Genomic DNA, 25,723 nt, shown 5'->3' with positions numbered 1-25,723 from the left:
TTAGCAAAATAGCAATGTACAAATATATTTATAAATAAATAATTAAAACTAAGCTTACTAAACCGAGATATGCGTGAACTTCATGCACCTGTATATAGCCCCTTCACTCCCAAATTTCCCTCTCCCTTTTTGCAAGTCAGCAAACAAGCCAGGAAGCTTTACTCATTAAATCCACACTGGGGAACTGCAATTAATGGCTTCCAAAAAAGCCAGGATCTAGCAGGGAAGTTTAAACCATGGCTTTGTGTTCTAGCTTGTTTGGAAGCCATTAAATGCAGTTTCCTGGTTCAGTTATTACAGGAAACTATGGTTAGCTGCACCTTTCTGGGTAGTTTCCCTGCTAGAGTGAAGGGCGTAGCGTAGCGGGAGCAAAGAGGCTTTATATCTCGGCTTGTTAAGCTAAGATTTGATCATGCAAATGCAGCTTGTGTCTGAGTGCTGACTGCAACAAGGAGTGCTGTTTTGGTGAGTGCAGCCTAATGTACGCTATAATCAAGGGGAATCCCGAGTTGTCCCTTCAGCAAGCAGAGACTCCCACAGCACAAGCTTCCTGCTTTAGGAACCAGACCGATAATGAAACCACATGATTAACAAGAAGCAAAGGATTTCAAATGGAATTTATTTGATAAAAGATAAGAGAGGGGGGAAGTATTTCAGATAACGGAAAAATAAAGAGCACTGGCAAAAGTGCAGAATCACCCTGTTAGGTCCAAATTCATGAAGATTAGAGGCTAAGAGGATTCAGGCCGGGTAGCTACTCAACACATAGACAGATATACATACTCACAAACCCCTTTCCTTGAGAACAGATCCCAGTGGCAAACATTACAGACAAGGCAAAGGACATTAAGACTGAAATATAAACCCAGCCAAATAGACTCCTGCCAACCCTGTTCTTCCAGGCTGCCACCGCAGATAGCTGGTTTGTGCCACACAGTATATTGACGGGCATGAAACAGAAAGCTTTTTGGTGAGAATATAACAGCCTGCAACCTCCTAGCCCCTGCGCCCATCACCACCAACTCGCTCTCCCGTGACATCAGGAGGTACAATCGCAAACCCTGCCCTCTGTTGTCTAAGAAACCTTGCTGCCAGAGAGTGCATGTGGCTGCCACCTTTGGCCTTGTGCAGAAGTTCACAGAGAAGCATCTAAGTTGTCGTGTCCATGAGGTTCCAAGGGTCTTCTTTCATTTATCTTTCTTCAATTCCGTAGTCCAGAAATCTGTAAGGAAGGCGAGGAGGATGGATGAAATTGACACTGCACACAAAGCAGAAAAGCAAGATCTGAGAAAAGGCAGACCTGCTGCTAGATACAGTAGAAAAATCTTGTTTTGGGACTTGCAGAGTAAGTTCAGGATTGATTCTGCAGACTTGATGTTTCAGTTGGAGATTAAAAACAATCTGGTTATTTGCAAACAAGGCACAAAAAACAATGGGTCAGTTAAGGCAAGAAGATTTCAAGGAGTCAGCACAAACTGTTAATGCACTTCAGCCGTAAAGTATTAAACACACAACCCTGTTATGTACATGCATGGCTAGGATTCAGATGTAAGTGGAACATCCAACAGCACCATCCTATGCAGGCCTATGCAAGTCTACTCAGAATTAAGTTTTCCTGAGTGCAACATGACCTATTCAACAGGAAGCATGCAAAAACCTCGAAATAAGTTATACCAGAAGATAAATGTCATCTGCAAGAGATTGAAAGCTGGTGCAACACAGAGGCAAGGCAGGCCTGGCTGGAGGCGGTTCGGAGGAGGCAGTAGTGTCCCTTCCGGTGCAGAGCTCGTCAGGCTGGAAGCACCCAGGGAAACCCTCTGAAATGGGATGGAGAGTGGGACAGAGCTAGGCCAGGACAGAACCTGCTGGATGCTAAACCCGCCCAGCTGCCATTACGTGATGTCAACAAGCCCAATCAAAGCTTCTTTGCCTCACCAGCCTGAAAGATGGCATAGTGTAAAGGCCATCCATAGTGGCTGGTGGAAGCAGCGGGGCTGGGACTGTGCCTCTTCATTAAGCCATGTCGGCCAGGGAGTTGGATTGCTCCAAGGGCGACAGCTCAAGAGGTCCCAAGCTCAACTTTCGCTTCTGCCCTGAACTCGCCACGTGCCCTTGAGCAAGCCTCTCCTCTTTCAGCCTCATCTGCGGGATGGGGTGACGGACGCCGGCCTACCTCACAGAATCGTTGTAAGGACTCCAGCAAGAGGAGGAGTGCTTTTGACCCATTCGAAATGCATGACACAAATGCCAAGGGTCACGGCCATCTCCTCTCATGCTCAGCCCTGGAATTTGTTCCCTCTCTTTCAGTATCAAAGCAGAGCCCACGGTTCTTTCATTCAAAATATCCTTGTAGGATTTCCCTACAAGCCAGAGCTGGGGAACCTTTTTGGCCCAATGGGCCAGGGGTTGAAACCTATTGACATTAATGAACCTACATTAGTCATGTCTGTTAACTTCACTAGGTCTGCAGCACTGAATACCACCCCAGATCTTTATCTCCTGCAACATTGACAAGCAGGCAGGAACACCTGCCTGTCAATCATCTGACACCATCATGAGTTCAGTCCTCCTTCTGTAGAGTTTGGGTGCACCAGCCAATTGCCCATGGGAACTTGCTGGTGTGCCCTAACCAAACAGGATGGAACTCCCCGTGTGAACCAAGCAGGACTGGACTTCCCGCAACATCAGCAGATGTGCAAGTTCAATTCTGTATTTGGCATCCACCTCTCCACCTGCCCCACTCGTGATGTCACATAGGACATCAGGGGTGGGGCAGATGGCTGTGGCTTGGGGAAAACAGCCTGGTGGGCCCAACGGGGAGGCCTGGAGGGCCAGGTTTGGCCCACAAGCTGGGAGTTCCCCATTCCTGCTATAAGCTTTCTTAGTTTCACTGTGGGAGAGGGGACCTACTTTTTTATTGGTGCAATGTTAAATAACTAAGGGTCAGAATCCCTTCCGGACCTACTGTCCATCATCTGGTTGATTTTCTGATGTCCCCTGCACTGGAGGGTGCAAACTCTCCCCCACAGGCTGCAGAGTATGTGGTTTTCTCAACACAAGGACCTTTATAGCTATCTAATCAGGGCCGTTGCTAGAGGAGCAGCCTGGCCTCAGGTCTTCTGCGCCGGGCCCTCCAGACAACCTGTTTGTTTCTCCCCTTCTATTAAACTTTTTTAAAAAAATGTTGTTTACAGGGCTGTTGGGGATGCTGCAAAGTGAATTTGCCTCTACAGGTACACAAGAGCATATCTAAATTTCATGCAAATGAGTGCGCTGCGCCTGCAACCTTGAGAGTAGCCTAGCAACGCCCCTGCATCCAATCCCACAGAGCGGGAAAGAAACATCACCTAGAGCTTAGCAGAGTGTGAGGCAATACCCAACAGTGAGGGGAAGTCGTTCACGGAGGTCATCCAGGCCCCGCCGTCCACCACCAGGGTCGTGCCGGTCACATAGGATGCCAAGGGGCTGGCCAGGTACAGCACGCTGTGGGCAATCTCCGTCTTATTCCCCACCCGCTGGAGGGGGATGCTTTGAAAGAGGTTTTGTGCTTCCGGATGAGGTTGAACTAAAAAAAGGGAAAAGAAAAGCAAACTCTATTTATTGAAAAACATTTATAAGCTTCTTAATAATAATAATAATAATAATAATAATAATATTGATTCATTCATTCATTCTATACCCTGCCCTTCCTCCCAGGAGCCCAGGGCAGCATACAAAACATCTTAAAAACAGGCTTTAAGATAGATTAAAACAGAACATCTTGAAAAACATATTTTTAAAAAAGCTTTAAAAACATCTTTAAAAGCAATTCCAAAGCAGATGCAGAGTACCACTAGCAGGGTACAACTTAAAAACAAACAAGATCATTAAAACAAAAAGGAAACACAAAACCAGTCAAACAGCAGTAGATAAGCATATAAAATAGGAAAGTGAATAAAAACAGGGCCTGACCTTATGACTCAGAGAAAGTTTAAGAAAAAGGATACATGCTTCGTAAGGCCTTGAAAGCGACTTATTATTTATTCGACTAATTAGTTGCTTGATACCTGAAGGTCTCCAAGTGACTTACAACATAATTAAGAGCCGAAATAATATATCATACATCAAACAATGCTAAAATAAAACAATAACCATCTCCGTGCAGCCACAGGGAGCTGTAGCAGACGGATGGTTGCTGTGTCACGTTTGGCACAGGGAAGAACATTCGGAGGCAGAGGCGCAATTGTGGAAAATCCCCAGTTTTGGGTCACCGCCCTATGACATTCTGTAGGATGCGGTACCAAGAGCAGAATTTCCCTAGGTGATCCAGGTGATCTTACAGGCCTATACCGGAGCAGGCGGTCTTTCCAGTAACCTGGTTCAGAGTTGTTCAGGGCTTTATATGTTAACAACAAGACCTTTAGTGTGGCCCAGTAGCTGACTGGCAGCCAGTGCACTTTCCACAGCACAGATGTAATTTATGCCACCATCAAGGGCCTTTAGGCAGGCAAGCAGGAGAAACAGGCCCTTTTCAGTGGCAATGCAGCAGCTCGAGAAGGCCCACTGGTGGGAAGCCCACCAGGCTCCCCCCTTGATATCTTTCTGACATCTGTTAAACTTTTCTTTTTTGACAGGCTGTTAATATTTCGTTTTACAGCTTATGTATTTCAGATTGTTGCTTTTAGTTGAACTGCTGCAAGGTTTTTAATGGGTCTCCTCTATGGCATGCGCTTCTGCGTTTTGAATGTACAAGTGGGGCCTGCAACAAAATGCTGCAGCGTGGAGTGCTCCTTTTCAGGGTTTCAGAAAGCCAACCACCCCCCTTCGAAGAAGGACTCAAAGCTCATGAGACAGGAAAGAGAGCATCTTCTTGTTTCCTGAGCTCCAAGAACTACTTTCAATGGTAGCGCAGTGCTGCAGTGAAGAACCTCCCCCTCCTCAGCTGATTGGCTGAGGGGGAGGGGCTGCCTGAATGTATGTGTGTGGTCTGCACATGTGACTGCATATGTGAGTGTTAGACATGCGGCCCTCAAGAGGGTTGGCCAGCCTTCAATGTGGCCCTTGCCTGAGAAAATGGCTAGCCACCCTTGCTGTAAAACCAACTCCAAATGCACCATGCACAAGTAATACATCAACTGATGCCCTGCTCGGGACAGGGATTATTTGGTTAGAAGTCATTCTCTGCACGTTTATCAACTCTGTACACTGAGCCAAGTCATTTTATTCCATTTTATTAGTGCCTATGAACTATCCTGGAAATTCTGAATTGCAGGGTGGCACAAAAAGGTTTGTTTACTTAATTCGTACATTCATTCTGCTATTTCTCCAAAGGTCACTGTGACGCCCTTCCCTGGCTCTCCCTGTCAGGTTCCTACCTGCTCGTGGTTACTGCCTGTCACTAGGCACCACCAGGGACTCCACCAGTCCGGACTGTCCTTTTTTATGGTTTCCCTCTCCGCTCTAGCATAGATCTCAACAGATCCCCCTGCTAGGCAGCACCACCAGTCACGTCCTATAACCAGTATTCCCTGAGACTCTGCCTGAGTCTCCCTCAATTAGGTTACCTCTGTGACTGCGTGCTTAAGCTGTCCCAATCCCTTTGATTTACTCAGACTGCTTATAATTCTGGTTTGCTCTGAATACTTGTGGTGTTATTCTTCCCTTCCCCGCTGCCACCATTTGTCACTGTTTCCCTTCAGCCTTGGTTATTTACCTCACCCTCCCTTCTGGTCTGTGAAACCCCAGCCAAGGATCAGGCCTTTGGTAAACCAAATTAAGTATTTATTAAATATAACAAAGATAACAAGATTTCTTTAAAAGGCACTTAAGCATATGGTTACATCTATTCCTGAGGTACTGGTCTTAGTATTAATCCGAACTCCACTCTCTCCTCACATCCACCAACTCTCCACACAATCTCCTCTCAAAACCCACCAAAACAACCCTCTCAAGTCCACCAACGTCCACACAGATTTACCTGTCATTCTTCCTTTTATACTGTTAGCCATCTTAAACATTCAGCCAATCATCCAGCATTCTACTGCCCATTCACTCCCCCTTCCTCTTTCATTCTACTTACCATGTATCTCCTATACAAACAGCACTTACCCTATTTACACTAATACAGGAACATCACAGTCACCTACATAGTTCTTCCCCTCCTCATTTTACCCCCACAACAACCCTGCAAGGTAGGTTAGACTGAGAGAGAGTGACTGGCCCGAGGCCACCTACTGAGCTTCATGGCTGGGTAGGAATCTGATCCCAGGTTTTTTTTCTTCAAGTAAATCAGACACACACACACACACCCTCAGATCCTACTATTAGCTTCTACTGCCTTACCTAAGCGCCGATGACCCTCTGTGCCCGAAATGGGGCCCGGTGCCAGGCTGTTCACTCTGACTCTGTTAGGACCCCACTCCACAGCCAAATGCTTGGTCATTGCATCTGTGAGGGAGCACAGAGACAGACAGATTCAAGAAGGAGACAAAGAATTAGAACGGACTGGAAAGCCATCAAGGCCGTTCTTGCCGACTCGCAAGGTATGATCCTCCACATGTCCGCTCGACCCCTGCAAAAGCACTGTCTCTTGGTGCTTTGAAGAGGTCCTGTCCACAAGAGGGAATGCAATTCTCTTTTTGCATGGGGAAGAATTAGAGTGCATATGTGTGTCTTAATATTATTATGACAATAAGCAGACACAAACCAAACAAAATTTCTCAAGCTGCGTGTTACTTTACAAATAGTGAAGAGACTGTGAAATATTGTCCACCTCCCAGAAACCAATAGAACGCATGAAATCCAGTGGAATTTGCAAAAATACAGGACTTCAATATAAAACTATGGAAATGTAAAGTATACTTCACAAGCATTGGACAGATTCAGATGTATGGTGTAGTGTTACAAGAATGTGCCAAGCGTCTCCTCAAGCTCCCTCCTCCTCTAGCAAAACTAAGAGGAGGAGTTTGGAAGCTTTTGCTTCTGTTTTTTTTATTGATTGTGCTACTTGAACCTGGACAAACTATGGTTAATTTTAACTATACTGATGGAAACCAGCCACCCTTAAACCACAGTTTATGAAACTGACTTGTGACTGTAGTTAAGGTAAACCACCATTTAGGGTTCCGATGACATGCTAAACTGCACTTAATTTAAACTGGAAGTTTCCAGTTCTTTTCTTGCAGCTGTGCCCCAGGATTAGAGGGGAGTTCGCAAGCTTGTGGGCAGATTAGGCTCGCTGCCGTAAGATCACTGCTATAAAGCTAAACCATGGCTGCGCATTACGTCTAAACACAGTCAATATATTAACTGTGTGCATATACAGATGGCAACTCTCCCTTTCAAAATTCAGGTGGCGAGGGCTCCCATGGCCTAGAAGCCGTCTTGCCAACGCAAACAATCACCATTGTAAAAGGACTAGGCCGGCTGATTTCTCGGTTTCTCGAGATGGAAGTTGCAACACCACTTCCAGACAGTAGGTGGTGCCAAACACCATAAATTGCACTCGGGTACAGACTTGGGAGGACTCGAACTCGCAGATAAGGAGAAGAGGAACAAAATTGTTGTACTTTACCTATGGCTGCCTTAGCTGTCCCTGCATGCACCTGGAGAGCCTGGCCTTTGTAGCTTAGGGTCGCCGAGATATTTACAATGACTCCGCCGTGGTCCTAGATCCATAAAACAGGGGTCAACTCAGACAACAACGTCAGAAAGGATTAGTAGCAAGCGCAGGAGACGCAACCCAGAGGGAACATTGTTGGCATAAAAATAAGCTTTTTTCCGCATTACTCTGCGTAACAATAGTAACAAAGGAAATGCAAGAGGGAAATAGCAAATATTCATTCATATCTTGGCCTTCAATCTTCAGTGAGCTGCTTTACTATCCCATAAGAAAGACATCTTGGATGAGGTAGCAGCCACCGGGTGGAGGCAGAGGACTGGGAATCCCGAAATAAAGCTCTAATAATCATCCTCGCTTGCCAGGATGGAGGATAGAGAGGGCAGCGGGAATAAATTCACGTTTGTGGCTCCGCCCACTTCTGCTTCTGGGGCCGCCCACCACAGGCAAGCAGCTCCCGTAGGGTGGCCTAAAAGGGAGTGTGCGCCCCGGGTTCGAAAAAAGGTTCCCCTCCTCTGCCACAGACAACGGGCCCCTGCAAGGGCAGGAGCTGAGAGACGCCTCCGTCTGCAGGGAAAGGAGTCTGCCGCGGGACTCCCAGAGGAGAGAAACTTACGCGGAGGCACTTTTCATACAGCACTTTGGAGACGTTGAATGTTCCCAAGGTGTCAATCTCAATCACTGTTTTGTAGGCATTGAAGGACAGAGAGCTGGCCGGGCAAAGGAAGTTACCAGCAGCATCTGGAGGGGGTGTGAGAGAAAGAGATTAGGGACGGAAACGGAGCAATAGGGGCCACCACACTGGTAGGGGTGATCTGTGTGTTGGCCATGGGCCTGCTGCAGCATGACTAACCACTTAGCTTCACTGTCTACTACAGGGAGGAGGATCCCGAGGCCTGCAAGCCCAATGCGGCCCTCCTGGCCTCTCCACCTGGCCTGTGGAACTTTCCCCAGGCCGCACCCCTCACTGGTGTACCCCTCTCTGCACCCTCCTGAGTGGTTCTTCCTGGACTGGAATGCACCCTTGAACTCTGATCGTGCCTTTCGCTTGCCGGGACAGAGGAGAGAGAGGGGCGTGAGAGTGAGAGTCAAAACTAGCCTGCTGTACAAAGGGGAAATTTACATTCCACCCACTTTTGCCTCTGGCTCCACCCACCACTGGCATGTGGCCCTCAGAAGCAGAGCTTGGAAAAGTTACTTTTTTGAACTACAACTCCCATCAGCCCCAGCCAGTATGGCCACTAGATTGGGCTGATGGGAGTTGTAGTTCCAAAAAGTAACTTTTCCAAGCTCTGCTCAGAAGGTTGCCCAAAAGGGAATGCGGCCCCCAGGCTGAAAAAGACTTCCCACCCCTGGATTAGGACATAACCCAGAACATCCCTCCCAGTGCTCTCAAAGACCACAGTCCTAGAGCATTAGTGACCATTCCCCCCCCGCTGGCTTACAGTTTCACAACAGGTGGCATAAAGGACTCACTGTTGACCAGGATATCAATCCTCTCAAATTCCTTGAGGGCCTCATCCACAGCTGCCATGATCATCTGTGGTTGCCTGACATCCAGGGTGAGGGGCAGGCATCGCTGGCCAGTGGCCACTGACAGTTTCTTGGCAGCCTGCAAAGAGGAAAGAGAGTGGTCATAAAAAACAACCACCTTCCGCTGTCTTTCTGCTGTGACACAACCAGGTGGACACATAACAGACTGGCAAAAGGGCTTCGTGTCAAGGATGAAAGCAGCATTTCTCCCTGTTCAACATCTGTTGTGCTGTCCAAGGTGGAAGCTGGCCTTGCTTTTCCGGCAACATATTACATTGTGTAGAAAGTGCTCTAAAAGCTTCTATAAAAAGTTTCAGATACCCCAGACTCGGCTCTGGACAATCTACAATGTGGTACGTTAAGGGCTGCACCCAGGGAATGTTAAAGAAAACACCGCATGTTCAGGGGGAGAGACCGCAGCTCGGTGGGAGGCCACCTGCTTTGCATGCAGAACGTCCCAAGTTCAAAGCCTGGGATCTCCAGCTAAAAGGATCAGGTCGCAGATGCTGGAGGCCTTGGACAGCAGCTACCAACAAAAGAATCTGGGCTGCTAAAAGGCAGCTTCCCATGACCTAACTAAGTTAGGTTAATTAAACGAAGGTGCCTCATTTATCCTATTTCTGCTTGCTCTACTAAAGAGAGAAAAATAGCTACACAGAGCACTGAACCCGCAACCCACTTAACTTCCAGAAACCAGTGGTGGCTGGTGCCCATTGGGAATGGTAGGGCGGAAGGCAGGGAGCCCAAGAGTAGGCACAGCCAGAGCCAACTAATTCTAGTTCTCCCCCTCCATCCTCCTCCCTGCTGAGTTCTCCAAGAGGAACACTGGCAATCTGGCGGAGGCAGCTGACAGGCAGAGCCACCCCCTGCAGCTATTGCAAGTAAGAAGGCAGGCGTGTGAGGGGCTGGTGGAAGGCAGACTGAGGCCATTTGTCCTCACAGAGCAGTCTCTACTGCTAGAAACCCTGCTCAGCACCCTTCCCTCTCCCTGCCCCCAATTCCAAACTCTCCTCAGGCACCACTCACGTGTTCTCAAACCGATCTTTGTCACCACAGGGGCTAGAAACCTTTTTTGTAACTTAGAGAAGGTGGAAGGCGCTCACTGTCTCCTGCAGCTTTGCTTCATTTGAACGGGTCTTGCACAGGAGACCTCCCAATAGGCCCAATAGATCAGATTTGTTTGCCTTCCATAACGCTGCCCCAATGTGTTGCTTGAGACAGCAGACTCGCCCTCGCAGCAAGGCTGCCTCTCCCAAGACTTTTGATTTCCGTCCGAAAGGCATGACAATCTCCCGTCTACTCACCTCTGTTAGCCTCTGGAGGTTCCTGCTGGCAATGATAGTCTGACAGCCATGCCTGCAAACAAAACCTTAGAAGATGAGGAGGGGGGCGTAGAACATCTTGTATCCACCTCTCTCTCTCTCTCTCTCTCTCTCACACACACACATACAAACATCTGCTACCAGCAGCAGGAACTGAGTACACTTGTGCACTGACTGAGCTCATCATTGTGCAAATTGGATAGTTTTTTCATATATTCACTTACAGGGCCTTTGTCAGCTGGGACGTATATTTTTGCGACCCACCCTATTCTTGCGATTTTAAATTTTTACATTATTTTTAAGGATGTCTTTCAAATTCTTACAACCTGCCCTGGGAACCCAGAGTGAAGGGCGGGGAATACATTAAATTAATATTTTTAGTTCACGCAAGGGGCATGTGCATTTCCTCAGAACGTGGAGCTGTGTGCTCAAATTTTATCACAGGCCCAGAAAAGGACTGTGAAAACATTGTTGGGAAGGAACGTAGGCAAGGAAGAAGCTGTCAGTGGCTGCTTTAGCCAGGTGGCTATATACTACCATCAGGTTCAGGGAAATCATAGCTCTGAATACCGTATTACTGGGAAACAGTAGCTGGAGAGGAAAATTCTGCTTTTCCGGGCTTCCCAAAGGAATCTGGTTGGCTGCTATGAACAACATCATGTTGGCCTTTGGTGCAATCTAGCAGCATTTTTACGTTCATAAACTATTCGAAGTGAAAAGTTCTACCTTTGAGCCCTGGAAGCCTCTCTTAGCTCTTCTCTGGTTGAGAGATTCTACTGAAGGTCTAGAAGCATGGGTTTAGAGTTAGCATTTATTGTTCCAGCTCCCACTAGGCTTCATACAACAAGGGTGTGGTGGTTTCCCCTCTTCCCTCAGGATCTGGGCAGTTCAACACGCCGCTCCCAAGGGTGTGCGTCCGAGGGGCAATCCTTCTTGATAAACTCCAGCCACTTTCCTCCCCAACCAGGCTGCTCCCCGCCTAAAGGATCTTCTCTGTGGTTGAAAAGCAGCCCTAAATCTATTAGAAAGCAGGCCAGTTAGAGGGGTGATGGTTTTGCTTTTACAGTGGGGTCCTGGCTCTTCCATAAACCTTAGTATTATAACCGTGAAAAATAAATGGCTTATTACAAAGCAAATTAAGGAAAAATAAGTCGGGCATAAAGCCACTACAGGCAGAAAGATTCCAAGGGTCTGTCCCACTAGGAATCCAAAAAGCAGTCATCCAAGTGAGTTCTGCAGTGCAGAAGTCTAGCAGCAAAAGTTAGGACTGCAAAAGTTTCTGTGACACCCCAAAGGACGGACCTGAGGACCAGGACTGGCCCTTATTCATTCAGAAAGAAAAGTCCTATGCTTTGCATGGCAACCTGGCGTTCCTGCAATAATCATGTCAAGAGCAGACGCATGTCCCAAAATGTGCAATGTAGATCTCCAGCTGGTGGCAGCTCCACAGGGCGTCCCACTACGTGACACACATCCAAACGTATGGATTTACTACGAGAAACTGCAGAAAGGCAGGAGAAAACACGGTTGCCACAAAGCATGCTGCAGCAGCAACAGAAAGGAGATGCTTGCTTGCTAGGAACAGGGTGAGAGCTGCCGCAGGAGAATGCCACAGAGACCATAGTCATCGCAAGGAAGCAGAGCCACGCGGCACACCTCCATACCTCATCAGAATCTCAGCTATGCGGAATCCAATGCCAGAGCCGCCTCCAGTGATGAAGGCAACTTTGCCCCTAGAAAGTAGGAAGGAGGACATTTGAAAGCACAGCAAGTGGTATCCGCTGAGACTTTTCATCATGTGCATTGAGAAAGTGCAGCATCGGGAAAGGTTGCAACGCGTGCAAAACGGGGCAGGAACAAATTCGCTCAAGTCAGTTCACATCCAGTTGTATTCACTGCTAGTCCTACTCAGAGCAGACCCATTGGAATTAATGGACACAGCTAACTTAGGTTCATTGATTTCAACAGGCCAACACTGAGTAAGACAAGCAAGATAGAGAGATAAGCGGCATGGGGGTACTTCCCCATCTATAGGGCTCTCGGATCTGAGCGACAATTCATTCTTCTAACATGAAGAGCCACTGAAAAGTGGGCATTAGTAAAGGTGGTTATTTGGCTTCTTGTCCAAAACAATCATATTAATTTATTAATATTTGTTTGCCAGTGGCTGAAAGAATACTTCATTTACAGCACAATCAGAAGTAAATCCTACTGAATTCAATGGGGCTTACTCCCAGGTAAGTGGGGTTAGGATTGTAGACTTTAGCAGAGATAAACAGACAAATGGGGAGAATTCTTTCTTGACAAGTATTGGTATATACACCTACCTAATGATAAATTCAGTTTGAGTGGAAACATACAAGCTCTCAGGAGTAAATAAAAAGCACCTTGCCGGTGCAGGCAGCAAATTCAAAGGAGCTTTGCCTAGAAATTGCACCTTGCCAAACCTTTAGAGAAGACAGCAATGTGCTTCCAGCGGGGCTAGGGCATGGACACATTTTCTCCAAAGCAAACAGTTATTCCCAGCTTGAGGGCAGTTTATGCTAGGGGGGAATAAAGGTGATTGGGGGGGATGTAAATTGCATGCAAATAGGCTTAGAATGCATCAGTTTTGCCTCTGGGGTTGAGTGCACTCCATACATTTAAAGCACATGACTTCCCCCAAAGAAACCTGGGAAATGCAGTTTGTTAAGGTTCCTGGGAATTGTAGCTCCGTGAGGGGTAAACTACAGTCCCCAGGATACTTTGGGGAAAGCCAACTGTTTTAAACATGCTTCAAGTACATAACCACAGATGTTTCAGTCTGATGTTGCTTATCCCAGATGCACTCAGCCTAGTTTAAACATGTCTCTCACAAGATTTTTGCGATATTAAATTTCCCTACCTTTGCGAACGTGCAAACTGTCAGGACAAACCCTCAAAGTAGGGCTCCCTAGAGACACTTCCCTGAGTTTTGCTGATGCATCTTACATCTTCCTAGTTCCATTATTCTAACATTTTTTAAAACAACGGCAACACTATTTTTGTTGCCCACGCACTCATTTTAAGAACACAAGTAAAGTAACACATTACAATTAATATCCCGTAGCCCAACATAAACTACCTAACACATCAAAGATCAAAAGGCAGTGGGAGGAGGTGAAAAAGTACAAAATCCACCCTGGGTTCAATCCATCTACATAAGAGTCCCAAATTATTCTTTTGCCTGTGGAAAGAGCTCTCTTGGTAGTACTCACTTGAGGATGTCTGGACTGAAGAGGTAGGAATATTCCTGAAGACAGTCATCAGTGTCAACGTCAGGAGGAGGCTGGCAAGCAAAGCCTAGCTGGGACATCACTTCTCTTAAGGCCGTTCTGCAGAAAATGAGCCACAGTCACCACAAGTCATCAGCAATAACCTCAAATCACATAACAATCACTATCCCCAGAACATGCCACCTGCTGATTTGGTTCAACAAGAAACAGCTGGAAGGCAAAAAGGCTTACTTCACAGCCAAAATTGCCCTCAGTCAGGTAGATCCATCCTTGCCTTTGACAGGGGAGACAATGAGAGCCAGTGTGGTGTAATGGTTAGAGTGTTGGACGAGGATCTGGGAGACCAGGGTTCAAATCTCCACTCAGCCATGAAGTTCACTGGGTAACCTTGGGCCAGTCATTGTCTCTAACCCTAACCTGGGTGGTGGTGGTTGTTTTACTGTTTTGATCTAGATCTCGAGAGAAACAACTGATCAATCACCTTCCGAAAAGATTTTCTACAGAGGACTACAGAACAAACAAAATAAAAATATGCATTTATGCTGGCTGTTATAACAAATCCTTTTTACTATCAGGCAGGGATGAGTTGGGGGGTTGTTAATGCATTTTGCCTGTGTATTATAGGTTGTTTGCGTGCTTGTTTTTATATTTGTGTTTAATGTTTTCAAGTTGCTTTCAGTTCTGTTTTGGAGGGGAGAAGCTACTAATAAATATAATAATAACGATACTGTGCTATTTTTCTACTTAAAGTAGTGTTTAGACATAAATATTTATGTTTCTACATAAATAGTAAGTCCCTTTCTAAGAAGACTTTCTCAAAAGAAAGGCACATAGGTCTCTAAAATAAAATAAATAACGACCATGCCTTTAGAGCGTCCTTTTAAGGTTATTCTCTCTTCCCACCCCTTCCCTTCTCTGCCCCCCTAAGGGCGAGTCCTACATGCTGGAGGCAGGCTTAAGATTTCCCCCAAAAATCTGGAACCCCCCATCTTCGAGGGGTGGTCTGATCGCCCTCCTTTAAGCATCTTCCTCCCAGACTCTGGATTTTTTTTAGGGGGGGGTCCTCAGTACCTTCCCAACACCGCCAGCTCCCCCAGGTAACTCAACTCCCCTTACCTGTGCAGCCACGGACTTCGCTCAGGAGGACAATACGCCTGCGCTCAAACCCCACCCCAAAGCATGCTGGGAATTGTAGTTCCTATTCAGGAGGCGTGCCGCTACCCAGGGGCATTATGGGATGCGTAGTTTCCTTGACCAGTAGCAGCAGCAGCAAAGATGCTCTTTGTCCACCTTTTTTTCTTACAAACCGTAAAGCTTTTCTGCTGTGGTGAGGTCAGGGGGTATACCCCGACACCCGCTTTTCCACACAAACATGGCAAATTTCCACGACTTTGCCTTTTTTGGTGTTTGGGGGTTGTTAAAAGGCCCAACCTTGCACATATTTCCTCAGAAATATTATTTTTATTATAATTATTACATGTATATCCCGCCTTTCTTCCAAGGAGTTCAAGGTGGCGTACAAACATGGCTATCGCTCTTCCCCTTTCATCCTCACAACAACCCTGTGAGGTAGGTTAGGCTGAGTGACAGTGACTGGCCCAAGTCCACCCAGTGAGCTTCACAGCCAAGTGAGGATTTGAACCCTGGTCTCCCAGATCCAGGTCCCAGTCCGACACTCTAACCACTACACCGCCCTGGCTCTGACTTCAGTGGGTCTTTCAAGTAAGTGTGGAAAGGCAGTGAGGAAACTGCCTTACACCGAGAGACAATTGGCCCATCTAGCACAGGGGCAGGGATGCTTTTTCAGCCCGAGGGCCACATTGCCTCCTGGACAACCTTCCAGGGGCCACATGCCAGTTGTGGGTGGGGCCAGAGGCAAAAGTTGGCAGAGCAGCAAATATAAATTTTACCTGTGTACAATTAGCTAATTTTTACACACGCTCACATATCCCTTTCTCTCCTTCATCTAGACAAGCAAGAGGCGGCCAGGGTTCAAGGACGCATTCCACCGGGAAAAACACGGGGTTGGTGGTGAAGCAGGACTAGTGAGGAGTGTGGCCTGGAAAGGAGGGATGCCGTTGGGGGAAAGTTCCAAGGAGGGTTGGAAGAATCTACCCATTTCAGTCCTCTCGGTTTCTCATTTTCCCAATCTCAAATTCAGCTCTCCAAATTTCTCCAGAAATTTGCAAATTCTTTTTGAAAAACAATCCTCATGAAAATGCTTCAACATTTTCATGCAGATTTCTCCTAATAAACATATTTTTTATTCCCTCTTCTCCCAGACTTTCCTCTTCTCCCAGGCATTTTAGCATGTGCTTGTAAACTGCTTTTTAAAAATGTGTTTTTTAAATGTGTATATTTGTTTTTTAATGTTTTAATTGTAAACCACCCAGAGAGCTTTGGCTATGGGGCGGTATATAAATGCAATAAATAGTAATAATAATAATAATAATAATAATAATAATAATTTTTGTCTGCAGCTTTGACTATTGTGCATATTTTTGCAAGCAATTTCTCCTAAGGTAATGCATTTTTGTATGTTATTTTCATTAATATATTCGTTCTTATATACATTTTCCCCTAATATATGATTTTTGTAAACATTGATTGGTTGTGCACTGCAAAATTCAAATAAGTGCAGATTTATTTATTTATCTTGTTGTTTTTATTGTATTTTATTACATGTTGTACGTCGCCTAGAGTGGCCGTTAACTCGGCCAGATAGGCAACTCGGAAATAAAATTTATTATTTATTATTATTATTATTATTTATTACATTTGTATACCGCCCCATAGCCGAAGTTCTCTGGGCGGTTTACAACAATTAAAAACATTAAAAACAAATATACAAATTTAAAATCACATTTTTTAAAAAGCAATTTAAAACAGTTTCAAAGGATGGCTGAGTTTTGGTTCTCATATTGTTTGGGAAAGTGCGGATTTGATACATTCAGCTTTAAATGAGAATTGGATCAAATTTCTCCCCCATCCCTAGTTCTGAGGGCCAAATAGAGAGGCTTGGAGGGCCGCATTTGGATTCCAGGCTTGAGGTTCCCCCACCTCTGATCTAGTTCAATATTGCCTACACTGACTGGCAGTAGCAGAGCCACATGAAGAAACAGATGTTCTTAGGAATTAGGAAACATATCATGTGGTTAACATAACGTGCTCAGGAATGAAGGAAGCATTTTAGACGGAAACAATGGGATGTTTGTGGCTAAGAAAGGATGCTCCCTTTTGTTGTTTTTGTAAATTCTGGTAACTCTAGGCTAGAGTACCTATGAGTACGCGAAGAATGCCTCCCTCAGGTTGACAGGCATGAAAGTGTGTTTTTAGAATGGTCACCAGAATGACAAGAATCCTTCTAAGGATGTGCAGACATGCACATTTGAAAACCAAAACCACCCCACCTGTCTAAGCACAGATCCCTTTGAAGCTATTCAGCTGTCATGTCAATGTCTATATCATGCAAAATGAGAAGCGTCGTTTACTGGGAGGTCATGCCAACTGGGCTGAGAGGGACAGTAAATGGGGTTAGCAGCAACAGAGATGTGGGAGATGATGGTGCTTACTCAGTGAGCGTTTTGCCAAAGGACCCCCCCCCCTATCCTTGAGCCTAAACTGTGGGAAATCCAAGTGAGGAAGCTTACGCCATTTGCCAGCGGCCTGAGAGATGTGTTGGGCTTCCTATGGGCATCTGGTTGGCCACCAGGGGAACAGGATGCTGGACTAGATGGGCCACCGGCCTGATCCAGCGAGCTCTTCTTATGTTCTAGTGGGGCAGCTCCTCCCTTGCCTTCCCAGGAGCTCCCATTCCTAGACCGGTTTAGCAAGCAATCCCTCTTCCCAGAAAACTCTGGGGATCGTAGCTCTGTGAGGGGAATAGTGGTTTCCTAACAACTCTCAGCATCCTTACGAAACATGGCTCCCAGGATTCTTTGCGGGATGCCAGGACTGTTGAAAGCGGTACTTGTTTAAGAGTATGGTGCAATAAACACAAAAGTGCGTCCACACACAGAGACAGAAAGGCCCCCACCCCAATCAGTTTGCAACCTAAATGTTGCCAGTGAGTTGGGGAGATGAGAGGAGACCACGCACCGAGAATGAAACTGTTCTGCCTGTGTGATCACCTAGGCTCAAAATGTACTAAAACTGGAGTCCTTCAAGCTGTAATGGAAGCCTCGAGTTATGCCCATTAAGCAGCTTTCAAGCAGTACTTGATATTTTGTCATCTGTAGATCAAACATCTTTTCTTCCCACATCATTAACATGGATGAAAATTGGTCTCCATTATTTTAATGGAGTAAAATACAATCAAGTTAGATATAAAGCCTCTTCAAGTACCCAAGTAAGAGGCTCTTAAGCAGTAATTAATATTAGGGAAAAAAGGGATACCTCCTCCACACACCTTAATCTTGGCACTGTCAGGTATTACAGTCTGCAATAATGGCATTATCTGTATGTTGAGTTCTACTGCATAGGGAAGAAAAATAGTTGAATTTGAGTTAATTTTGTCCCATTAATCAGTGCAAAACCTCCTTAATTTCAACGTGTTATTGGCTCAGCTAGTTTATGGATCAAGAGTGACAGATTATTTTTTTGCTCCAAAATTTGAAAATGAAAAAGATCACAAATGAACTTTCCCTAATTATGACAGTTATGGATTATTTACATGGGAACGTGTGTTTTCCCAATTGTTGAACATTTAGGCTGCAATCCTAGACAGACACAGCTGGGAGTAAGCCCCACTGAATACTTTCAGTATTCAGCCTTACTATCAAATCACATCTGTTTCCAATTGCAAGTGATTAGTCACAAAAGGGAGTGCAAGCACAGCAACTATACCTTAAGCTCTGTGGAACCTGTGTTCCTTCTTGGCAAGCTGAAAAGAAAAGATAAATTATTCTTTTTAAATCAGCCTACAAATCGGGTAAGTTTATAACTTTTAAATCATTTGAATTTTGGAGAATATGCGATGTATAACATTCGGTCATATTTGTAGAGAAGAGCCTCTCAACAAAAAGAAAACCGCTTAGCTAAAAGACTTCTTATCAGTCGCTGATGCATGGGAGTAAGAATTCAGACACACGCTCCAAAGAAGAATGTTTAGAAAACATTTCCCAAGGATTTAAGATTAATTTGGACATATCTGAAAAAGACTTAATGGTTGAAACAAGTCTATAACCAGATTTTCTGTAGTATTATTGGACATTATCCTTTCTATTTCTTTGGGGTTTTTGGAATACATTACAAGCATATTTTCTTGTTTGTGGGTCTTATTATTGACTGTGTTTGATACGTAGGGACCCTTATTGCATATTGTACTGTGTCCTTGGATGTCAAGGCTGTGCACCATACATTTAAATCACACACCCCACCCTCAAGAATCCTGGGATCTGTAGTTTACCCCTCACAGAGCTACAGTTCCTGGCACAGTTAGCAAACCATAGTTCCCAGGATTCTTTACCGGGGGGGGGGGGGATGCTTTCAATGTATATTGTGTACACAGCCTGTTGGGCCTTCTCGGTACTACTTATTGATTGATGGCCAGTCTATAATCTGTTCCTCTTCAGAGGAGGAACTGGCTGCTTCAAGGAATCTCTGGAAAGGATTCAAGGAAAAATACACTGTTTCAAATGTGCTGCTGTGTTTTCTCTTAATTGGTCCTTTTGTAGCAAGTGATGAAGAAAGAATGCTCCCCTTCCTCCCCGTAAACTTGTGGTTTTGGGCATCCTGTCTGCAGGTTGATTTGCTGTTACATTATCTCATCCTGCAACCTATACGGAACGGCAGCAGTACTCTTTTTTCCCCCAAAAATGTATTTTATTAATGTTTACAGAGAAAAACAAGCAACCATACATATCAACAATAAACCCCTCTCCATTGCTCTACCCCGCCCTGTCCCCATTAACTGCACAACTGTCTTCATAGGATGCTGGCGAGCAGCGGGGGGGAAAATAAACAAAACATGAGATTGTTGGCCCAAGGACCCCCTCTCCACAGTTGCATAGTAAATAGATGGAGATGGCATATTTTGAGCATTTGCATATGTTATAAAACAGGACTGTGTGTCAGTAAAGTCGTCTTCTTGTGGTGATCCATTTAGAGCCCGGATCTATCAGTGCAACCATCCAAAGTTTTTGCCTCCAAGCTTGTAAATTAAGGTTGGACAGCAGTACATTTGAAAAATGATGACCTAGAATTCTCTGTCCAGACGATGTCACAGAGGGACCAGGCTGTGTGTACTCCACCATTTTATGTTCGTGGGGTCTATTTCACACGTCCTGTTTAATTGTAGCTATTACAAAGGGGCCAGAAAAGACCTAATATACCCTATTATGCAGTCTTTCCCAGGCCGTTCTGCTAAGTCTCTTTTGACTGTTTTACTTGAGGGTTCAGATAAGGCAATTACTGAGCAAGTGGCAAAATTCTTGAACTTGGCCATCCGGACTAAACCCTGTATGATTGTCAACGGTAATTAAATAACTTGAGTTGTTTATATAATCCAGTTTGTTGCTCGTTGTACCCTGTGTTACTATGTAGTCTTATTTTATAGCTCCCAGCATTATGTTTTATATTTGTGGTCAGTTGACTGTAAATAAAGATTGATGATATGTTTGTGTCAATTCACAAGTGCAACATTTGGCATTGTTTGCGGAATTCACCTCTGCTTGGCTTGAAAGTGTAGATTGTTTTTAAAGATCAGTGTTTACTAAGGATGGGCAAGTTTGTCCCTTTTGATTTCTAATTTTTTCCAGTCTTAAATTCAGTTCACATTTCCATGTGGTTTGCAGATTGGTTTTAAGCGGCCATGCAAATTCAACAGCATTTTAGTGTGAGCTTCTTCTAGAACGCACATTTTTGCATGTAATTTTGCCTTTGCAAGGCATTCCTTCCCCCCGTATAATGCTTTCCCCTAATATATTAGGGGGAAGTGTGCATAAAAATGAATATATGAGTGAAAATAGCATACAAAAATGTACTGTTAAAAGAAAGTACTTACAAAAATGTGTACATGAGTCAAAACTGCATATAGTGATATGTTTGTTCAGAGAAATTTGCACTAAAATGCTGAAGGATTTTCATTAGGATTTAAAAAAAAAACCACAAATTGCTGCAAAAATGCAAAGAAGTGAATTTAAGATTGTGGGGGGATGAGAAACTGAGAGAACTGAAATTGACAGATCTTTCCATTCTGGGTCTTGACTTGGGAAGGGCCTCATGCAGAAATATGTCTTAGGCTGGACCTGCCCCTGTGAATTAATCATGGGGTGGGGTCTGTTTGGATTTCCACCTTGGGTACCAAAACGTCCTATTGACTATACATGGAAACTTGTTTTCTTAATGTCTGGTAGTGCAATGCCAGACACTCAAAACATTGCTAGTTTCTGGCAAGCATGGGTTACCATTTTATTTCCTGTAGTGGTCACCATAGTGCACACAATTGTCTTGCAGCTTTTGAAATGAACAGGAAGGAAGATCAAATGAGACCCACAGCACAGGAAGAGGTGAGCAGCAATTGGTGCCCCCCCCTTCTTTCAAAAACAGCAAGACAGAAAAAGAGCAGCTCAACTGGAACGGCATCAGCAGTGATGTGAAGACCAGGAAATCTGTAGCTATCTGCATGGCTGAGTCTTTTTATTTTTTAAAAGCAATTCTACTTTCTTTAGACTGAGGACATCCAAAAGAGGCTCAGATCTATCTTTTCCTTATACCAGCTGCTTAAATTTCGGAAGGGATCCTCCTAGATAAAAAGTCTTGTTGGCAGCGGCACTTTCTCTTTCGGTTCAGACCATCTAGACGAGTGTGTTCAAGTTACCCAGAGAACAAGCTCTCAACATCTGCAGGTTTGTCTTGCAGTGCATCCTGGTTCCGGCATGTTACCACTGGAGGAGGAGGAGGCCTTTGCTGGTGTGTTTGAAATGTGAGATCCTTTGAACAGAGACCCCTTGGGAGGCTGCAAGAAAAAAAGTTATGTGTGTAGAAGGTAGGAGGAAAGATGAGATTAAGTTTGGTTTTTGGGGAGCGGGGATTCTTACCTATTTTTTTTACGGGTAAAAGATAATCCTCCTAATGTCCTATGTTGGCTGGGTGAAGGACAAGAGTCTTGATTGTCCCATTGAAGAGGCGCTTAGGAAGCTGCCTTATACCGAGTCAGACCATTGGACCATCTAGCTCAGTATTGCCTACATTGATTGGCAGTGGCTCTTCAGGGTTTCAGACACATTCCCAGCAATATCTGGAGATGCCAGGGATTGAATTTGGGACCTTCTGCATGCAAGGCAGATGCTCTGGGACTGAGCTGGGGCCATACCTTTTTATAAAGGTTGTACTGTATCCTGTTCCACATAACGGGAACATCCTCCTCCTTTGCCTCAAGGGAGGGGGGCGTTGCAGGTCTGGTGGTGGCAGGCTTAAGAATACACTTGTGTATCATTGCACCTTTTTAGTCATAGCACACCTTTTTTACACCAATCTCAAGGCAGCATGCAGAGAGTTCTAGGTCAGAGCTTTCCAACCAGCATTGGCCAGATCTAGGCTTGTTTAACTTTGGCAAGGTTACGACATTGCATGCACTCGGGGCTTGCATGGGGTGAGGGAGACTTCATAAGTTAATGCAAAACTATCATTAATAAAAATAACCACCAGCAAAATGTGAGTCCATTTAACGTGGGAAGGGCCACAGCACATGCTTAGAGTATCTGTCTGTATGGCTGAGTCTTGTTTGCCACTTCAGTGGATCTACGCTGAGTAGAACTAGCACCCAGTGGGACTTCTTCTGAGTAGACATGCATAGGAATGTGCTGTTTTGTTTTTTCCCAAATGCGTGTCAACAAAATTAAATGAATAAAGTAGACCGGACTTGTAAGAGCTTTTTTAATCGTCATGAAAATTCATCAGCGTTTTAGGGTGAATTTCTCCTAATGAACACGTTTGTATGCAGTTTTGCCTAATATGCTCATTTTTGCAAAGCAATTTCCCCAATGTAATGCATTTTTGTATGTTATGCCCATTAATATATGCATTCCTATGCACAGTTTACCCCAGAGTATGCATTTTTGGACACATTCTTTTGTTGGCGAACTGCATTGCAAAATTCAGGGTAGTGCAAATTTTGAAAGATGGCTGGGTTTCAGTTCGCAAGTTGGTTCGAGGAGTGCAAATTGGGTCGCTTCTCATTAAAAGGCAAACGAAATTGAATTTCTCACCCGCCCCTAAGCCCCAGCCAACCAAATGGAGCTGGCGCCACATTCCCTTTGTGGAAAGCGATTCCCTGCGCGGTTCCAGCTCTGTTGAGCTCCTCTGCATCGACTGCAAAAAGGAGGAAAGGAAAAATGCCAGAATCATTGCCAAAGTAGCCGCTTTTGAAACCTAGCTTGCCATGTTGGAGCAGCCTTCACTTTGCTATATTTCATGGCCAGCCACATGAAAATGGAAATGGACTGCCTTCCAGTCGATCCTGACTTGTGGCTACCCTGTGAATAGGGATTTCATAGTAAGTGGTATTCAGAGGGGGTTTCCCATTGCCTCCCTCTCAGGCTAGTCCTCCCCAGCTGGCTAGGGCCTGCTCAGCTTGCCACAGCTGCACAAGCCAGCCCCTTCCTTGTCCGCAACTGCCAGCTGGGGGGCAACTGGGCTCTTTGGGACTATGCAGCTTGCCCCCGGTTGCACAGGTGGCAGGGCACATAACTCCTGAGCCACTCCCTGTGGGGTGATCTTTAGCTGGCCCTTGACACCCAGGAGCGGGGATTTGAACTCACAGACTTTGGACTCCCAGCCAGGCTCCCCCCCCCCTGTGCTATACAAATACAAACTAATTATGAGCTTGGGATGTGAAGACACTAGTCGCCAGAGCAAAGCGCTTCCATTAACCACACCTGGAGGGGGAAAGGGTTGATCAGTTGCAAAATCTCTTTGAAGCTGAATTTTTAAAAACGCACTCCAGATGATCTGACCAGGTTTTATAGTACAAAGGGGTGGCGTTTGACTAGTGTTGCGTGCCCCCATTTTCAGAAGAAAGAGGTGGAGATGCACTAGAGCCAGCAGAATAGCAAGGGTGTTTCTACCCGAAGACATACGAAAACTAGACAGTAGTTTCCCTGAATGAGTCACAGGAGCAACACATATAAATGCACCTACCCACATATTCCTATGTTTTAAGAATGAAACCAGATGACTATATCAACATTTTCATCTGTTACTCCTGCTGTTTTAGTCACTTGGCAGCTCTCTCTCGGGGTCTTTGCCCTACCCTACCTGGAGATGCCATTGGGGATCAAATCTGGGACCTTCTGCATGCCAAGAAGATGCTCTCTGGGGGGCACATCGGGTGAAACGGGGCTCCCAAACCCAAGTTTCTTTGGTAATGTGGGGGCCGGCAGTTTGCACGGGATAATCTGTAAGTGGGAGGGAGTCCTTAACCTCTCCCAACCGCTTTCCCCCTGCAACCGGTCTCCTCTGGGCTCCGTAAACAAGGCGAGGTAAGAGTGGAGATGGAGATGATGATGATGATGTGAAGCTCTGCCCTTAGATGTGACCTTCGCTGAAGGGGAGAGCCTTTGTGCAATAAGGTTCAGTGGATGTGATCGTACAAGCGAATCCCGTGTGCAAGCTAAACTGGCAGCCTTTGACTGCTTTGCAGGAAGGGCCAGTTGCATTTCCAAGCCAGCAGCATTGATAAGAAAACATTCGGAGGGACTGGTTATTTTGTTAGCCAATGCCTTGAAATGCATGACCTGTTCTCCATTCACAAACCAATCGCGTAGACGTGAGAAGGAATTATTTACAAGAAGTGCTTCTGGATGCATATCCTTGCAGGATGGATGGAATGCCAGCTTGGCTGTGAACCGTTGTGCATCCACATCCCCATACAAATATGTGTATCTGAATGAGTCAGCCATGCCACTGTGTTGGCATTGCTTTTTACTATGTTTTAAAAGATGTTTTAAAGATGTTTGTTTTTAAGATGTCTTTAGTGTGTTGTTCCTTGTTTGTCACCCAGGACTCCTTCTGGGAGGAAGGGCGGGGTAGAAATTTAACAAATAATAATATTTGCAAAACATCCCTATGAGCTGGGACAGATTCCTATCTATTTTAAGACTTTTCTTTTTACTCTGCCTTTCCCTCAAATTGAAGGTCAAGGCAGCTTACAAAACTTACAAACCTCTCCAAAACGTATTTGAATAAAATCAGATTGAAGTAAAATGCTATACAGATGCAAATTAAAAGCAGACAAAACCCAGCAGCCCTAAGCATTTGCACTCCAGTGGCCTTGCTGCCACCTCGCCTCTCCCTCCCAGTAAGCTGCAGTGACGCTGGTCATGGGAGGTCAGGGAAGTGCTGCTGTCCCACCTCACTGAACGTTGTTGCCATATTTTTTTCCCCATTTAATCCAGATATACCCTTTCTGCAGAAAATCCAATAAGCTTAGAAAAACCCATGTTGCAATGATCTGTTGCGATATTTCAGTGGCACATTTGAGATATTAAACCCTTGTTTGGAAGCACCCAGTGCATTGGCAGCTGGTCTCTCCATGTCAGTGGGGCAGTGAAATCGACTCCTGATTTTTCCTGAGTTTCCAATGGTGCTGAACGGCCAGCTCTGGGGAAAACCCAGAGTGGATTCCATTGCCCCACCGACATGGAACCACCAGCCACCACTGACCCAGTGAATCCTTTAAGCCCACCACTATTTTTTTATCTCTTTCCATCACCTACCGCCTGTGAGCTTCCTTTTTTCTCCATCAGAACCATGGATAAAGGCTAGCCCAGTAACACTGCCCCGTGCAACATGTACAGAACGGTGTGAAGTGGAATCCCTGCCATGCATCCACTGTAGTGAAAGCAGGGAGTTCCACTCCTCCTACTTTTACTGTCCCAGGAATCAATCCCCAGCCTCGGGCAATTGATCCTAGCAATCCTGGTATGCTAAGGTTGTGTATGCTTACACCAACCCTGCACGGTAGTACTGCCACCACCCTTCTATTGGTTAACTACTCTGGGGTGAAGGGACCCCCA

At 45.4% G+C, this 25,723-nt stretch overlaps 2 protein-coding genes across 8 annotated transcripts in view; one reads left to right on the top strand and one right to left on the bottom strand.

Moving 5' to 3' along the window:
• Positions 1–599: 599 nt before the first annotated feature.
• DECR2 (2,4-dienoyl-CoA reductase 2) lies at positions 600–14,930 on the bottom strand. Of its 3 annotated transcripts, none has more exons than XM_061599893.1 (10): positions 14,823–14,930; positions 13,689–13,805; positions 12,117–12,185; positions 10,435–10,486; positions 9,074–9,209; positions 8,214–8,338; positions 7,553–7,646; positions 6,322–6,426; positions 3,377–3,565; positions 600–1,222 (listed from the first exon to the last, which is right to left on the bottom strand). In XM_061599893.1, exons 2-10 carry the CDS (start codon positions 13,784–13,786, stop codon positions 1,188–1,190), a joined length of 903 nt encoding a protein of 300 aa, XP_061455877.1. In that variant the 5' UTR covers positions 13,787–13,805; positions 14,823–14,930; the 3' UTR covers positions 600–1,187. The 3 variants fall into 3 exon arrangements, with proteins under 3 accessions (XP_061455877.1, XP_061455879.1, XP_061455878.1); XM_061599895.1 differs by having other exon boundaries at positions 3,348–3,565; positions 14,823–14,929; XM_061599894.1 differs by lacking the exon at positions 14,823–14,930 and adding an exon at positions 14,778–14,799.
• Positions 14,931–18,502: 3,572 nt separating this feature from the next.
• The window catches only part of NLRC3 (NLR family CARD domain containing 3), a 43,051-nt gene continuing 35,830 nt past the window's right edge, over positions 18,503–25,723 (top strand). For 2 of the 5 annotated variants that reach the window (XR_009759377.1, XM_061599516.1), the window contains exons 1-3: positions 18,503–18,636; positions 21,162–21,214; positions 21,567–21,693. Coding sequence is in view for 3 of the 5 variants with exons in the window: in XM_061599516.1 (XP_061455500.1) it covers positions 21,681–21,693 (13 nt within the window). In the remaining 2 variants the exon portion in view is untranslated. The other 3 variants (XM_061599517.1, XM_061599519.1, XM_061599518.1) reach the window with 3 other exon arrangements.

Source organism: Rhineura floridana, chromosome 17, assembly GCF_030035675.1.
Source record: "Rhineura floridana isolate rRhiFlo1 chromosome 17, rRhiFlo1.hap2, whole genome shotgun sequence".
Classification (NCBI taxonomy): domain Eukaryota; kingdom Metazoa; phylum Chordata; class Lepidosauria; order Squamata; family Rhineuridae; genus Rhineura; species Rhineura floridana.
The sequence above is the reverse complement of the archived record's forward strand: the minus strand, read 5'-3'. Positions and strand labels throughout refer to the sequence as shown.

Bases quoted from the DNA above. Each gene is read 5' to 3' on its own strand.
- DECR2 (XM_061599893.1), bottom strand. From the start codon at position 13,786: ATGTCCCAGCTAGGCTTTGCTTGCCAGCCTCCTCCTGACGTTGACACT. The intron at 6,427-7,552 runs GTAAAGTACAAC...GCTCCCTCACAG, and splicing joins GACAGCTAAGGCAGCCATAG to ATGCAATGACCAAGCATTTG. The intron at 1,223-3,376 runs GTATTGCCTCAC...CCTTCCTTACAG, and splicing joins CGACTTCCCCTCACTGTTGG to ATTTCTGGACTACGGAATTG.